At 58.2% G+C, this 16,879-nt stretch overlaps 1 protein-coding gene across 2 annotated transcripts in view; it reads left to right on the top strand.

Moving 5' to 3' along the window:
* The window catches only part of SHANK3 (SH3 and multiple ankyrin repeat domains 3), a 253,022-nt gene that overhangs the window by 187,602 nt on the left and 48,541 nt on the right, over positions 1-16,879 (top strand). For both annotated transcript variants that reach the window (XM_068168106.1, XM_068168105.1), the window contains exon 18: positions 14,454-14,589. In XM_068168106.1, the coding sequence (XP_068024207.1) occupies positions 14,454-14,589 (136 nt within the window). The remainder of the gene's footprint in view (positions 1-14,453; positions 14,590-16,879) is intronic.

Raw genomic sequence — 16,879 nt, 5'->3', positions numbered from 1 at the left:
TTCCAACTTATTGATTCCATGATTCTATGAAAGCTGATCAAATCCAACCATCAGCCCACCAGCACCACCAGCACCTGAGGCCCACCACACATCTCTGCAGCCTGCTCTGTGCTGTGGAGCAGCCCTGGGGGTTGTAGGCCCTGAGCAGAGTTGCCCCATGGGTGTTGGGCAGGCTGCCCAGGGAGGTGATGGGGACCCCATCCCTGGAGGTGTTCAGGAAATGGGTGGCCATGGCACTTGAGGACAGGGTTTGATGAGAGAGGTCAGTGGTGGGATTCATCTCCCCTCCCATCAGGCTTTGCCTGCCTGCACCTCCCTGGCTATCCCCTTGGCCACTTCTGCCTGTGGAGACTACTTCAGTATGGAGATAGCCTCTGAGGTCTGCTTCAGGAGGTGACAGATCTGCTGGACTCACTGCCCAGCTCTGTCCTGCCGGGACAAGGGCCCCCAGGGTGACACGTCCCAAGATAGGAGCCCAGTTTGCAGCCAGCCTCTGGCAGGTGAGTCCCAGGGCTGTGCTCTCTTGGCAAAAGGCTTCTGTATCACTGGTGCTGGTGGAGCCACCAACCAGGGAGCAGCTGCTTGCAGCTCTTGGGCTTGAGGGATGCTCACAGAGAAGGCTCTGAGTGCTGGGAAACCACAGGTGGAGCTGTGGGTGCAAGCTCTGGGGTTGTCCTCTGCTCTGAGCTTGTCCCCTGCTCTGAGCTTCTCCTCCTTGCTCTGAGCTTGTCCTCTGCTCAGGGCTTGTCCCCTGCTCTGAGCTTGTCCTGCTTGCTCTGGGCTTGTCGCCTGGTCTGGGCTTGTCCTGCTTGCTCTGGGCTTGTCCTGCTTACTCTGAGCTTGTGTTCCTTGCTCTGAGCTTATCCTCTTCTCTGAGCCTGTCCCCTGCTCTGGGCTTGTCCTGTGCTCTGAGCTTGTCCTCTTTGCTCTGAGCTTGTCCTCCTTGCTCTGAGATTGTCCTCCTTGCTCTGAGATTGTCCTGTGCTCTGAGCTTGTCCTCCTTGCTCTGGGCTTGTCCTCCTTGCTCTAAGATTGTCCTCATTGCTCTGGTCTTGTCCTCCTTGCTCTGAGCTTGTCCTCTGCTCTGGGCTTGTCCTCCTTGCTCTGAGATTGTCCTTCTTGCTCTGAGCCTGTCCCCTGCTCTGGGCTTGTCCTCCTTGCTCTAAGATTGTCCTTCTTGCTGTGGGCTTGTCCTCCTTGCTCTGAGCTTGTCCTCTGCTCTGGTCTTGTCCTCCTTGCTCTGAGCTTGTCCTCTGCTCTGGGCTTGTACTCTGCTCTGAGCTTCTCCTCCTTGCTCTGAGCTTGTCCTCTGCTCAGGGCTTGTCCTCTGCTCTGAGCTTGTCTTCCTTGCTCTGAGATTGTCCTGTGCTCTGGGCTTGTCCTTCTTGCTCTGAGCTTGTCCTCTGCTCTGAGCTTGTCCTCCTTGCTCTGAGCTTATCCTCTGCTCTGGGCTTGTCCCTGCTCTGAGCTTGTCCTCCTTGCTCTGGGCTTGTCCTGTGCTCTGAGCTTGTCCTCCTTGCTCTGAGCTTGTCCTTCTTGCTCTGAGATTGTCCTCCTTGCTCTGAACTTGTCCTCCTTGCCCTGAAATTGTCCTGTGCTCTGAGCTTGTCCTCCTTGCTCTGAGCTTGTCCTCCTTGCTCTGAGATTGTCCTCCTTGCTCTGAGCTTGTCCTCTGCTCTGAGCTTGTCCTCCTTGCTCTGGGCTTGTCCTCCTTGCTCTGAGCTTACCCTCTGCTCTGGGCTTGTCCTCTGCTCTGAGCTTGTCCTCCTTGCTCTGGGCTTGTCCTGTGCTCTGAGCTTGTCCTCCTTGCTCTGAGCTTATCCTCTGCTCTGGGCTTGTCTCTGCTCTGAGCTTGTCCTCCTTGCTCTGAGATTGTCCTCTGCCCTGAGCCTGTCCCCTGCTCTGGGCTTGTCCTCTTTGCTCTCCTCTGGCAGCAGACACAGGAGGAGGCCCTTCCTGGCCACAGTTGTGTTTGGAGATCCAGTCTTTGGACATGGTTCTGAGTGTGGGATTTCAGAGGTTCATAGAACCATACAATGTGTTTGAAGGGCCCTGCAGGGTCAGCCATGTCTGAACCCCTGCCATGGGCACAGACAGCTTTCCCTTGGGCACTTGCTCACGGCCTCATCCACCCTGGCCTTGGGCACCTCCAGGCTTGGAGCCTCTCCACCTCCTCTGGGCAAGCTGTTGCAGTGTCTCTCTCCCTTGCCTCCTCTAAGCCAGCTTCTTCCAGTCTGAAGACAGCCCCCCTTGTGCTGTCACTCTGTTGCCTCAGGAAGACACCTGGGTCTCTTCTCCATCTCCACATCCCATGGGAGCTCCTAGGGATAAACTCCTGCTGGCTCCCTCGGCTCTGCTCAGTCTCACCAGGCCCTGTGGACCTTCATGCAGGTCCCTCAGATGTTGCTCTCCTACTTCTGCCTGCCCATCCTGCCCCATCTGCTGTGCTCCATCCACAGCTGGCAGCTGTGCCCATGGACCTTGGCCCTTTGTCCATGCAGCATGCAGACCCCAGCTGCAGCTAAGCCATGGCTGCTGGCATTTGCTCTGAGCCTCCTTTTGCTGCCACCAGGAGCTCTTCTGCTTCCTGTCCTCTGAGAGTCTTTGTCCCAGCTGGGTTCTGTCCTTCTTGATCTTCTCCCTCATTGGTGCCCATCATACAATCCTAGAATCAATGGGATCAATGGAATCAATAGAATCATAGAATCAATAAGGTTGGAAAAAAACTCAAAGATCATCATGGGCTCTCCTGGTAGGTTTTGAGTAGGTTCAGAAGCTTTCCAATGAAGCTTCCCCCATCCCCAGCTCGCCAGGGTGGGTGGCTTGCTCCTCAAGCAACGTTCCTGTGGCACCCAGCTCCCCCCTCCCTTTGGCCTTCTCCTCACGAAGCTGAGGTCTCTCCTGGACCTCAGAGCCCAGCTCAGCTGCTCAGCTTCCACACCTCCTTCCAGAGGCAGCCATCTGACAGCTGTCTTGTGGCCACCACGGTGACCACCACTGCCCTGTCAGTGAGCCACAAGTGGAGCAGAAGCTCCTCTCCAGCAGGCTGTGCTGGGGTGAGGCACTGGTGAGGCCACACCTGGAGTCCTGTGTCCAGTTCTGGGCCCCTCAGTTTAGGAAAGATGTTGAGATGCTGGAAGGTGTCCAGAGAAGGGCAACAAAGCTGGGGAGGGGTCTGGAGCACAGCCCTGTGAGGAGAGGCTGAGGGAGCCTGAAAGACCCTTCTGCCTCCAGGGGAGCATCACAGAATCCCCAGATCCCAGCACAGTGGGGTGGGAAGGGACCTCTGGAGCTCAGCCAGTCCAACCCCCCTGCTCCACCAGAGGCACCCCCAGCAGCTTGCCCAGGGGCACAATGGCCAGAGGGGGTTGGAAGGACCCACAGAAGGAGACTCCACAACCTCTCAGAGCAGCCTGCTCCAGGCCTCCAGCACCCTCACACCAAACAAGTTGCTCCTGATGGAACCTCCTGGCTTCCCCTTGCTGTCCCTTGGCCCTTGTGCTGCCCCTGGGCACCACTGAGCAGAGCCTGGCCCCAGCCTCTTGCCCCACACAGCTCCTTCAGCTCCTGCTGAGCATTGATGCCTCTGGGGCTGCTCTTCTGCAGGCTCTCAGCCCCAGGGCTCTCAGCCTTTGCTCCTCACAGAGCTGCTCCAGGCTCCCCAGCACCTCTGTAGGCCACCTTGTTGCTGTCAGATGATGGTACCCAGGAGTGATGTCCCTTGACAGAAGAAAACCAAGAGCTGATGACTCTGGTAGCATCATGGTGGTGTCACAGCAGCTCTGGTGGTCAGGACCTCGCTGTGTCCATTCTGGTCAAGCACCAGCCCTGGAGGTGTTCAAGAAACCTGTGGCCATGGCACTTGTGGACAGAGTTTGATGGCCATGGTGGGGTTGGGTTGGATGATCTTAGACTGGATGATCTTAGATCCAACTGTTCCAATTCCATGCTCCTTGAACTCTTTGATAATGTGCATCAACCCATGAGAGGTGTCCTGGGGAGGAGGCATCTCCTGACCCTCAGGGGATGGAATGGAATGGAATGGAATGGAATGGAATTAACCAGGTTAGAAGAGACCTTTGAGATCATCAAGTCCAACCTATAACCCAACACCATCTGATCAACTAAACCATGGCCCCAAGTGCCTCATCCAGGCTCTCCCTAAACACCTCCAGTGATGGTGACTCCACCACCACCTGGAACAGCATCTGTTATAGCAAGGTGTGGCCATAGCTGTCTCCAGGCAGGCCCAGGAGGTGCCTCCACGTGAGGAAGCTGCAGGGTGGGAGCACAGAGGTGGCTTCTGCCAGTCCCTGCATCTAGGCTGGCGACAGGGCGTGGACACTGGGGCTGTCCCCAGCACCAGAGAGGAGCTGCTGGGTGAGGTCACCCATGGACAGCTGCTGGAAGCCTTGCAAGCCCTCATCCTCTCCCTGCCCAGACCTCTGCTGGCCAGGGAACCCAGCAGGCCACTGGTGATGAATCACAGAATCAATAAGGTTGGAAAAGACCTCAAGGATCATCAAGTCCAACCTGTCACCCAGCACCTCATGACTGCTAAACCATGGCACCAAGTGCCACATCCAATCCCCTCTTGAACACCTCCAGGGATGGTGACTCCACCACCTCCCTGGGCAGCACATTCCAATGGCCAATCTCTCTTGCTGGGAAGAACTTCTTCCTAATCTCCAGCCTGAACCTCCCCTGGTGCAGCTTGAGACTGTGTCCTCTTGTTCTGGTGCTGCTTGCCTGGGAGAAGAGACCAACCTCTTCCTGGCTACAATCTCCCTTCAGGGAGTTGTAGAGAGCAAGAAGGTCTCCCCTGAGCCTCCTCTTCTCCAGGCTAAACAATCCCAGCTCCCTCAGCCTCTCCTCACAGGGCTTGAGACCCAAGAGCAGAATCTTTCCATCCTCAACCCAAGCTGGGGTCATTTGAGGACAGGGCACCAAGTGAAGGCTCAGAGTTGGGGCTGGCTTGTGTGGGGCAAGGGGTTGGGGCAGAAGCTGCCTCAGCTCAGAAGGCTGAGAAGCAGAAGGACACAGGGCTGGAGCTGGGATGGTTGGGAGCTGGAGCTGCTGGAGGTGATGTGGGCAGGTGGTGAGCAGAGCTGGGGAACTATCAGGGGGCAGGGTGAGGAATTTGAGAGCACTGGGGGGGGGGGGGAGAAGGAAAAAAAGGAGGAGGATGTGGAGGAGGCCTGGTGAAGCTCCATTTTTTGCTCTGCAAATGCTCCAGTTGCATATTGTGGTGCCAAAAAAGTGGAAAATTGAAAAGCCACCCAAAAAAAACACCCCCCAAAAAAAAGCCACCCAGGCAGCAAGGTTCTGCTGCGGCCCTGGAGCCAATCAGGAGGAGGCTGCCAGCCCTGCGCTGAGCCGGGCAACGGGAAGGTTCCCAGCTGTAACCAAGGAGAGAGCCAAAAATAACCCCCCCTGCCATGCACAGGCGGCGAGGAACAGCTCCCCTGCTTCCACCACAGCCTCCCAGAGCTGCCAGGAAGCCCTGGGAGAGCGACTCAGAGCAGCTGGGGAAAGGTTCTCTGCCTGGGTCCCGTGGAGGGGATGGAAGGAGGTGGTCGGAAGCTGGCGGGGAGGGTGGGGTGGGGGTGAAGAGGTTGGTGGGGACAACATCAACAGAGGCTGGAGAAGGAGGGTGTGGTGGTTGGCATGGAGTGCTGGAGCCATGGAGTGCTGGAGCCATGAAGTCCTGGAACCATGGAGTGCTGGAGCCATGGAGTGTTGGACCTATTGAGTGCTGGAGCCATGGAGTGATGGAGCCATGGAGTGATGGATCTTTGGAGTGCTGGAGCCAAAGAGTCCTGGATCCATGGAGTGTTGGACCCATTGAGTGCTGGAGCCATGGAGTGCTGGAGCCATGGAGTGCTGGAACCATGGAGTGATGGAGCCATGGAGTGCTGGAGCCATGGAGCGATGGAGCCATGGAGTGCTGGAGCCATGGAGCCATGGAGCCATGGAGTGCTGGATCCATGGAGTGCTGGATCCATGGAGTGCTGGAGCCATGGAGTGATGGAGCCCTGGAGTGCTGGAGCCATGGAGTGCTGGAGCCATGGGGCCATGGAGCCATGGAGTGCTGGATCCATGGAGTGATGGAGCCCTGGAGTGCTGGAGCCATGGAGTGCTGGAGCGATGGAGCCATGGAGCGATGGAGCCATGGAGTGATGGAGCCAAAGAGTCCTGGATCCATGGAGTGTTGGACCTATTGAGTGCTGGATCCATGGAGTGCTGGAGCCAAAGAGTGTTGGACCTATTGAGTGCTGGATCCATGGAGTGATGGAGCCACGGAGTGATGGATCTGTGAAGTCCTGGATCTCTGGAGTGCTGGAGCCAAAGAGTCCTGTACCCATGGAGTGTTGGACCCATGGAGTGCTGGAGCCATGGAGTGCTGGAGCCATGGAGTGCTGGAGCCATGGAGTGCTGGAACCATGGAGTGATGGAGCCATGGAGTGATGGAGCCATGGAGTCCTGGAGCCATGGAGTGATGGAACCATGAAGTCCTGGATCTTTGGAGTGCTGGAGCCATGGAGTGCTGGAGCCATGGAATCACAGAATGGTTTTGGTTGGAGAAGAGCTTGATGCTCATGGAGTCTACCTCCTGACCCAGCACTGCCAGGGCACCACCAACCAATGGCCCTCAGATCCACAGCTCTGAGACCCCTCCAGGGATGGGGACTCTGGCACTGCCCTGGGCAGACTGGGCCAGGCCTGGACAACCCTCAAAGGGCAGAAATTGTTCCCCATGGCCAACCTCAACCTCCCCTGGAGCAGCCTGAGGCTGTTTCCTCTTGTCCTGTCCCTTCTTCCTTGGCAGAAGAGCCCAACCTCCAGGGCAGCAGTGGTGGCAGGTGAGGTGGGGTGAGGCCAGGTGGACCCCAGCTCTGTGGAGAGACCATGTGTTAGGTGGGATAAAGTCACAAAGTCATTGGGATTGGAAGAGACTTTAAAGTTCATCAGGTCCAAGCCTTACCCCAGCACTGCCAGGGCACCACCAACCCATGGCCCTCAGCTCCACAGCTCAGAAACCCCTCCAGGGATGGGGACTCCAGCACCGCCCTGGGCAGCCTGGGCCAGGCCTGGACAACCCTCAAGGGGCAGAAATTGTTCCTCATGGCCAACCTCAACCTCCTTTAAGACAACTTGAGGCCATTTCCTCTTCTCTTGTTCCTTGGGAGAAGAGACCAACCCCACCTGGCTGCAGCCTCCCTGCAGGGAGCTGTAGAGAGCCAGAAGGTCTCCCCTCAGCCTCCTTCTCTCCAGACTCAACCACCCCAGCTCCTCACAAGTTCTCCAGACCCTTCTCCTCCTTCTCTAGACCCTTCCACAGCTCTCTTGCCCTTCTCTGGACCTGCTGAGGGTCCTCAGCAGGTCTCTGGACCTGCTGACCTGTCCTTCTGAGAGTGAGAGGCCAAAACTGACCCCAGGATTCCAGGGCCTCAGCAGTGCCCAGTGCAGGGGGACAATCCCTGCCCTGCTCCTGCTGGCCACACCATTGCTGATCCAGGCCAGGCTGCTGGTGACCTTCTTGGTCACCTGGGCAGCCTCTGACTCATTCTGTCTGTTCATGTTTCATGCTGGCCTGGCCTCCTCACACAACCCTTCCTCCTCAGCTTGGGCTTGCTGGCTCGGGATGACCTTTGTGCTCCTGCCATTGGTTCATGGCTGAACGTACAAAGATGGTTGGCCCACTCAGCTGGTCCAGCCAACAGGACCCCTCACCCAGCACAGCCCCTGTAGCAGCCTTCTGGTGCTTCTGGAGCTCCTCAGCATCCTCCTTGAGCTCCTCAACATCCTCCTGGAGCTTTTCATTATCATCCTGGAGCTCCTCAGCGTCCTTCTGGAGCTTTTCATTATCATCCTGGAGCTCCTCAGCATCCTCTTGGAGCTCCTCAGTGTCCTTCTGGAGCTCATTAATGTCCTGGAGCTCCTCAGCATCCTTCTGGAGCTCATTAATGTCCTGGAGCTCCTCAGCATCCTCTTGGAGCTCCTTATTGTCCTTCTGGAGCTCATTAATGTCCTGGAGTTCAGCATCCTCCTGGAGCTCCTCAGCACTGCTGTCTCCCTGAGCTGCTGAGCAGGTGACTGGAGCAGTTGAGGCTGGCCAGACCTTGAGCTGATGCCTTCACATTCCCATCTGTGTTCTGGGTGTTGAAGACCCTTTCTGCATGGCTTGACTCTTGGTCTGTTGTCCTCTCCCAGGCCCAAAGGCCACCTCCATCAGCAGGCAGCTGTGTCCAAGGGCCTGGGCTTGTTCTTTGCTGCTGGCTCGAAGCCAGCCAGGCTCCCCCACTGCCTGGGAAGATCTTTCTCCTCCAGCCCTCTCCCCATGTGAGGAGCAGCCATGGTCTGGAGCACTTCCTTCAGTGGGAGGCCTCCCAGGGTCTGATCTCCTTGGAGATCCACCTCTGCACCTTCACCTCCTGGCATCCAGACCTGCTCTGAGGAACTCAGGCAGCATCATGAGGCCACCATGGGCTGTCCATGGGTCTGCTCCTAGAGATCTCCCAGGTTGCTCTGCTCCCGTTGGGGCCTCCTCATGGCCAAGAGCTCTCTGCCTTTGGGGGGGAGATGGTTCTCTGCTCCAACCTGACCTGCTCCTGCTGGAGCTCTGCTGGGTGGCTTGGCTGAAGTCCTCTCCCAGGTTAGCAGCAACAAACCACAAGCCCCTGTGGTAGCCTCACCTGGTAGGTTCTCAGTTGCTGCCGTGGTGAGACCATGTCTGGAGCTGCCAGGAGAGCCCAGGCTGTAGGCAGCATTGGGCAGCCTGGAGTGACAGCTCAGGGCCTGCAGAGCTTCAGGCCATCTCCTCCAGGAACCAGCCTGGTCCCAGCTCTGCTCCTCTCCCTTTGGGGAAAGGGACTTGGACCTTTCAAGAGCAGCTGCTGGAGAAGCTTCCTTGGTGTAGTGGGATAGTGATGGTGGGACACCTCTGGTGTTGGACCCTCCTGGTGGGACTGTGCTGGTGGGACAGTGCTGGTGGGACACCTCTGGTGTTGGACACTCCTGGTGGGACAGAGCTGGTGGGACTGTGCTGGTAGGACACCTCTGGTGTTGGACACTGCTGGTGGGACAGAGCTGGTGGGACTCTGCTGGTGGGACACCTCTGGTGTTGGACACTCCTGGTGGGACAGAGCTGGTGGGACTGTGCTGGTGGGACACTCCAGGTGGGACAGTGCTGGTTGGACACTCCAGGTGGGACAGTGCTGGTGAGACAGTGCTGGTGAGACAGTGCTGGTTGGATGCTGTTGCTGTTGGACACTCTTGGTGGGACAGTGCAGGTTGGACACTCCTGGTGGGAGAGTGCTGGTGGGAGAGTGCTGATGGGACACTCTTGGTGGGACACTCTTGGTGACACTCTTGGTTGGACACACATGGTGGGACACTCTTGGTGGGACAGTGCTGGTTGGACACTCTTGGTGGGACACTCTTGGTGACACTCTTAGTGGAATAACCCTGGTTGAACAGTGCTGGTTGGACACTCAGTGGAACACTCTTGGTTGGACACTGTTGGTGGGACAGTGCTGGTTGGACACTATTGGTTGGACACTCCTGGTGTTGGACACTCCTGGTTGGACACTCTTGGTAACACTCTTCGTGGGAAAGTGCTGCTTGGACACTCTTGGTGGGACAGTGCTGGTTGGACACTCCTGGTTGGACACGGTTGGACACTCTTGGTGGGATAGAGCTGGTTGGACACTCTTGGTGGGACACTCCTGGTGGGACAGTGCTGGTTGGACACTGTTGGTAGGACACTGTTGGTGGGAGACTCTTGGTGGGACAGTGCTGGTTGGACAGTCTTGGTTGGACACTGTTGGTGACACTCTTGGTTGGAGACTCTTGGTGGGACACTCTTGGTTGGATACTCTTGGTGGGACAGTGCTGGTTGGACACTCCTGGTTGGACACTCTTGGTGACACTCTTGGTTGGATACTCTTGGTGGGACAGTGCTGGTTGGACACTCCTGGTTGGACACTCTTGGTGACACTCTTGGTTGGATACTCTTGGTGGGAGAGTGCTGGTTGAACACTCTTTGTTGGACACTCTTGGTTGGATACTCTTGGTGGGAGAGTGCTGGTTGGACACTCTTGGTGGGACACTCTTGGTTGGATACTCTTGGTGGGAGAGTGCTGGTTGGACACTCTTGGTGGGACACTCTTGGTTGGATACTCTTGGTGGGAGAGTGCTGGTTGGACACTCCTGGTTGGACACTGTTTGTGGGACAGTGCTGGTTGGACACTCTTGGTGGGGGACTCTTGGTTACACTCTTGGTTGGATACTCTTGGTGGCACAGTGCTGGTTGGACACTCTTTGTTGGACACTCTTGATGACACTCTTGGTTGGGCACTCTTGGTGGGACAGTGCTGGTTGGACACTCCTGGTTGGACACTCTGGGTTGGACACTCTGGGTGACACTCTTGGTTGGATAATCTTGGTGGGAGAGTGCTGGTTGGACACTCCTGGTTGGACACTCTGGGTTGGACACTCTGGGTGACACTCTTGGTTGGATACTCTTGGTGGGAGAGTGCTGGTTGGACACTCCTATTTGGACACTCTTGGTGACACTCTTGGTTGGATACTCTTGGCGGGAGAGTGCTGGTTGGACACTCCTGGTTGGACACTCTTGGTGACACTCTTGGTTGGATACTCTTGGTGGGAGAGTGCTGGTTGGACACTCTTTGTTGGACACTATTGATGACACTCTTGGTTGGGCACTCTTGGTGGGACAGTGCTGGTTGGACACTCCTGGTTGGACACTCTTGGTGACACTCTTGGTTGGATACTCTTGGTGGGACAGTGCTGGTTGGACACTCTTTGTTGGACAGTCTTGGTTGGGCACTCTTGGTGGGACAGTGCTGGTTGGACACTCCTGGTTGGACACTCTTGGTTGGACACTCTTGGTTGAATACTCTTGGTGGGACAGTGCTGGTTGGACCATCCTGGTTGGACACTCCTGGTGGGACACTCTGGGTGACACTCTTGGTTGGATACTCTTGGTGGGAGAGTGCTGGTTGGACACTCTTTGTTGGACACTCTTGGTTGGATACTCTTGGTGGGAGAGTGCTGATTGGACACTCTTGGTGGGACACTCTTGGTTGGATACTCTTGGTGGGAGAGTGCTGGTTGGACACTCCTGGTTGGACACTCTTGGTGACACTTTTGGTTGGATACTCTTGGCGGGAGAGTGCTGGTTAGACACTCTTGGTTGGACACTCTTCACAGTATCACAGTATAACTAAGGTTGGAAGAGACCTCGAGGATCATTGAGTCTGACCTATCAACACTGACCCCATGACTAGACCATGGCACTAAGTGCCACGTCCATCTCCTCTTGAACACCTCCAGGGATGGTGACTCCACCACCTCCCTGGGCAGCACATTCCAATGGCGAACGACTCTCTCTGGGAAGAACTTTCTCCTCACCTCCAGCCTAAACTTCCCCTGGCGCAGCATGAGACTGTGTCCTCTTGTTCTGGCGCTGCTTGCCTGGGAGAAGAGACCAACCCCCACCTGGCTACAACCTCCCTTCAGGTAGTTGTAGACAGCAAGAAGGTCTCCCCTGAGCCTCCTCTTCTCCAGGCTAAGCAACCCCAGCTCCCTCAGCCTCTCCTCACAGGGCTGTGCTCAAGGCCTCTCACCAGCCTTGTTGCACTTCTCTGGACACCTTCAAGTGTCTCAATGTCCTTCTTAAACTGAGGGGCCCAGAACTGGACACAGTACTCGAGGTGTGGCCTAACCAGTGCAGAGTACAGGGGCACTATGACCTCCCTGCTCCCGCTGGCCACACTATTCCTAATGCAGGCCAGGATGCCATTGGCCTTCTTGGCTACCTGGGCACACTGCTGGCTCATATTCAGGCAGCTGTCGATCAGCACCCCCAGGTCCCTCTCTGCCTGGCTGCTCTCCAGCCACTCTGACCCCAGCCTGTAGCTCTGCATGGGATTGCCGTGGCCAAAGTGCAGCACTTGGCACTTGGACTTGTTGAATGACATCCTGTTGGATTCTGCCCATCTGTCCAGTCGGTTGAGGTCTCTCTGCTCTTGGTGGGATAGTACTGGTTGGACACTCTAGGTTGGACGCTCTTGGTGGGACAGTGCTGGTTGGACACTACTGGTGGGACACTCTTGGTGGGACAGTGCTGGTTGGACACTCTTTGTTGGACACTCTTGGTGTGATAATGCTGGTTGGACACTCCTGGTGGGACACTCTTGGTGACACTCTTGGTTGGACACTCTTGGTGGGACAGTGCTGGTGGGACACTCCTGGTTGGACACTCTTGGTGACACTCTTGGTTGGACACTCTTGGTGGGACAGTGCTGGTGGGACACTCCTGGTTGGACACTCTTGGTGACACTCTTGGTTGGACACTCTTTGTGGGACAGTGCTGGTGGGACACTCCTGGTTGGACACTCTTGGTGACACTCTTGGTGGGACAGTGCTGGTGAGATGCTCTTGGTGACACTCTTGGTTGGACACTCTTGGTGGGACAGTGCTGGTGGGACACTCCTGGTTGGACACTCTTGGTGACACTCTTGGTTGGACACTCTGGGTGGGACAGTGCTGGTGGGACACTCCTGGTGGGACCCCATTTCTGGAGAGTGTTGGAGCTAGGGCTTGACTTCTGCAGCTATATGGTGGATTTCTGTTGCTCAGTGGTGGAGTTCCCATCCTTGGAGGCCTTTAAAAGCCTTCTGGCTCTCTACAGCTCCCTGCAGGGAGGCTGCAGCCAGGTGGGGGTTGGTCTTCTCTTCCAAGGCACAAGTGATGGCACAAGAGGAACTGGCCTCAGGCTGCCCCAGGGGAGGTTGAGGTTGGCCATGAGGAACAATTTCTGCCCCTTGAGGCTTGTCCAGGCCTGGCCCAGGCTGCCCAGGGCAGTGTTGGAGTCCTCATCTCTGGAGGGGTTCCAGAGCCCTGGAGCTGTGGTGCTGAGGGCCATGGGTTGGTGGTGCCCTGGCAGTGCTGGGTCAAGGGTTGGACTCCATGAGCTTCAAAGTCTCTTCCAAGCCAAATGATTCCATGATTCTCCCCGGTCCATTGTCAGTTGTCCTTTGTTTGCCACCAGCTGTTACCTCCCTCTAGACAGTGCCACCACAGCTCAGCTATGTGACCACCTCTGCTTCCCAGTGCTGTGTGCTCCTCATCCTCACTCCCCCTTCAGCCCAGCCCCCCCAGGTGAGGGTCCGTCTGTCACTGCCCTGTGGAGAACCTCCTGTTGAGTTGCTCCTTGGTGGATCCCCCAAGCACCTGAGGAGGCTTTGTGCACCTTGGCCCAGTGCTTGGTGGCCAAGGGAGGAGGAGGCCTTGGTAGAGCTAAAGGTGGGGATGGCAGTGAGCTTTTGGTGGTCTGTCTTGGTGGCCCAGGAGGAAGGAGAGGGTCCAGCTCTTGTCTGCAGCCCTGCTGTCTGCTGCTCTGCACATGAGGTTCCTCAGCTTCTCCAGCAGGGCTGGTTGGAGGTGTTTCATGGGGGGGGCATGTCCAAGATGACCTTTGAGGGTTCCCACCCCTGGATGTGTGAAGGTTGGAGTGGAGTGGAATGGGATAGAATAGAATAGAATAGAATAGAATAGAATAGAATAGAATAGAATAGAATAGAATAGAATAGAATAGAATAGAATAGAATAGGAGTAGAATATAGTAGAGTAGGAGTAGAGTAGAGTGGAGTAGAGTAAACTAGGTTGGAAGAGACCTTTGAGACCATCAAGTCCAACCTATCAGCCAGCACCATCTGATCAACTAAACCATGGCACCAAGTGGCTCATCCAGGCTCTTCCTAAACATCTCCAGTGATGGTGACTCCACCACCTCCCTGGGCAGCACATTCCAATGGCCAATCTCTCTTGCTGGGAAGAACTTCTTCCTAACCTCCAGTCTGAACCTCACCTGGCACAGCTTGAGGCTGTGTCCTCTTGTTCTGGTGCTGGTTGCCTGGGGGAAGAGACCAACCCCCACCTGGCTGCAGCCTCCCTTCAGGTAGTTGTGGAGAGCAAGAAGGTCTCCCCTGAGTCTCCTCTTCTCCAGGCTAAGCAACCCCAGCTCCCTCAGCCTCTCCTCACAGGGCTTGAGACCCAAGAGCAGAATCTTTCCATCCTCAACCCAAGCTGGGGTCATTTGAGGACAGGGCACCAAGTGAAGGCTCAGAGTTGGGGCTGGGTTGTGTGGGGCAGAAGGTTGGGACAGAAGCTGCCCCAGCTCAGGAGGCTGAGAAGCAGAAGGACACAGGGCTGGAGCTGGGATGGTTGGGAGCTGGAGCTGCTGGGTGACGTGGGCAGGTGGGGAGCAGAGCTGGGGAACTATCAGGGGCAGGGTGAGGAATTTGAGAGCACTGGGGGGGGGGGAGGGGGAGAAGGGAAAAAAGAGGTGGAGGAGGCCTGGTGGAGCTCCATGTTTTGCTCTGCAAATGCTCCAGTTGCATATTGTGGTGCCCTCTGTGTCCCAGGTGAATGGTGTCAACGTGGTGAAGGTGGGCCACAAGCAGGTGGTGTCCCTGATCCGCCAGGGTGGCAACCACCTGGTGATGAAGGTTGTGTCCGTCAGCCGCAAGCCCGAGTCCGAAGAGGTGGTTCGGAAGAAGGGTAGGTGGCACTGGGCGGGGGGTGGGGGAGTGGGGTGGGCGGTATCACCTGCACGTGCCCACGGGTCTGGAAGCCGCCTGGGTCTAGCAGGAGGAGCCTGGCACGAGTGGGTGACTGTGAAGCTGCTGAGGAGAGAGGGCGGGCGTGCCCCCAGCCTGGCACGGGAAGCCCCGCGCCTTGGCACGGCTGGGCTGCACTGGCTGCAGGGTGGCATGGGGAGGGGGGGGGGATGGTGGAGCTGGGGCAGCTGGGCACGGCTGTCTGTGGCTAGGACATCAGCAGCTCTGGTGCCACGCTGGAGCTGGTTGGTCCTGAGGAGCTCAGCAGCTTCCTGTGCCCACAGAGGTGGTGCTGAGAGCAGAGCCATGTCCCCCCCCTCGGCGACCTGGGCAGCTGCCCCACTTTGGGTGCAGGCAGGTGGCATGGTGGAGAACCAGCCCCATCATGGGAGGCTGGGGTGATGGAGAGCTCGGCCTGGGGCTGGCACGGTGCAGAACATGCGCTATGGAGATGTGGAGGCCATTAGCATGGAGCTCGGTGCCCACAGCCCCCAGGGGGTGTCAGGGGGGAGGACAGCCCCCCCGTTATTGGGGGTACACCAAGGAGGACTTCCTGGCTGGAAGCTGCTGGTACCTCTGGCCTCCTGTGGGACTTGTCTTTGCTCAAGGGAACCACCACAGGTGGTCATGGGGCCACCAGAAGGCTCTGGGCCTTCCCCCGCCCTGGCCCCCAGACCCTGAGGGCAGAGCTGAGACTCTCAGCCGGAGGGGAGGTTGTTGGTGGTGGAACCATGGCAAGGGGCGCCTAGCTGAGGGGGGCAGAGGCACAGCTGAGGGCAGCCGCTTGAGGAGACAGCAGCTGGCAGCAGAGGGCAGACTGTTGCTGTCTGTGCCCGCTCTGGGCTCTCTGTGGGGAGATGCTGGGTGCCAGGAGTGGGGTGCTGAGCACTGGTGGTTGGTGCTGGAGCAGGGTGCCAGGAGCAGGGTGCTGGAGGGGGTGGTGCCAGGTTCTAGACGAGGGTGCAGTTAGGGGTGCTGGCTGCTGGATCAGGATGCCTGGAGGGGAGGGTACTAGTAGGGGTGCTGGAGCAGGGTGCCAGGAGCAGGGTGCTGGTGGAGAGTGCTGGGTTCTGGATCAGGGTGCCAGGAGTGGGGTGCTGGGTACTGGTGGTTGGTGCCGGAGCAGGCTGCCAGGAGCAAGGTGCTGGGCACTGTCAGGGGTAGTGGGTACTGGTGGGGGTGCTGGAGCAAGGTGCCAGGAGCAGGGTACTGGGTCAGGGCGCTGGTGGGGGATTGCTGGTGGGGTCCTGGGTCAGGGCACTGGTGGGGGGTTGCTGGTGGGGGCACTGGGCGCTGGATCAGGGTGCTGGTAGGGGTGCTGGGTGCCAGATCAGGGCGCTGGTGAGGGTGCTGGTGGGGGTACTGGGAGCTGGATCAGGGCGCTGGTGGGGGGTTGGTGGTGGGAGCGCTGGTGGGGGTGCTGCGTGCTGGTGGGGGTGCTGGGAGCCGGATCAGGGCGCTGGTGAGGGTGCTGGTGGGGGTGCTGGGAGCCGGATCAGGGCGCTGGTGAGGGTGCTGGTGGGGGTACTGGGAGCCGGATCAGGGCGCTGGTGGGGGGTTGGTGGTGGGGGCGCTGGTGGGGGTGCTGGGTGCTGGTTGGGGGTGCTGGGTGTTGGTGGGGGTGCTGGGTGCCGGATCAGGGCGCTGGTGGGGCTGCTGGGTGCTGGTGGGGGTGCTGGGTGCCGGATCAGGGCGCTGGTGGGGCTGCTGGGTGTTGGTGGGGGTGCTGGGTGCCGGATCAGGGCGCTGGTGGGGCTGCTGGGTGTTGGTGGGGGTGCTGGGTGCCGGATCAGGGCGCTGGTGGGGGGTTGGTGGTGGGGGCGCTGGTGGGGGTGCTGGGTGCCACTCTGCTGGCACTGCACACGTGCGGAGGGGGCGGGAGGCAGCTCAGCCCTGGCAGCCGGAGCTGCAATTTTGTTGTCACGGCACAAAAGCAGAAGCCGTGGGCAGGGAGGAGGAACAGGGAGCGCTGCTGGGATTGGTGCTGGGCTTGGTGCTGGGAGCAGTGCCGGCACCGGTGCTGGGACCACCCAACGCTGCTGCCCCCTACCCGGCTGCCCCCTACCCTGCTGCCCCCTACCCTGCTGCCCCTCGCTGCCCGTGCCCCTTGCCCGCCCAGCCGGGCAGATGCGCTTCCAGTGGTGGCACCAGATCCAAGTCCCCTCTGCTGGGACCCTGGCACGGCGGAAGAGGCCCGCCCTCCCCCCCGCTTCCCCCCCCCCCCCCCCGGC

Source organism: Melanerpes formicivorus, unplaced genomic scaffold (genome assembly GCF_026170545.1).
Source record: "Melanerpes formicivorus ecotype bairdi unplaced genomic scaffold, bMelFor1.0.p_v2 SCAF_132, whole genome shotgun sequence".
NCBI lineage: Eukaryota > Metazoa > Chordata > Aves > Piciformes > Picidae > Melanerpes > Melanerpes formicivorus.
This window is presented reverse-complemented; position numbering and strand designations above follow the sequence as displayed.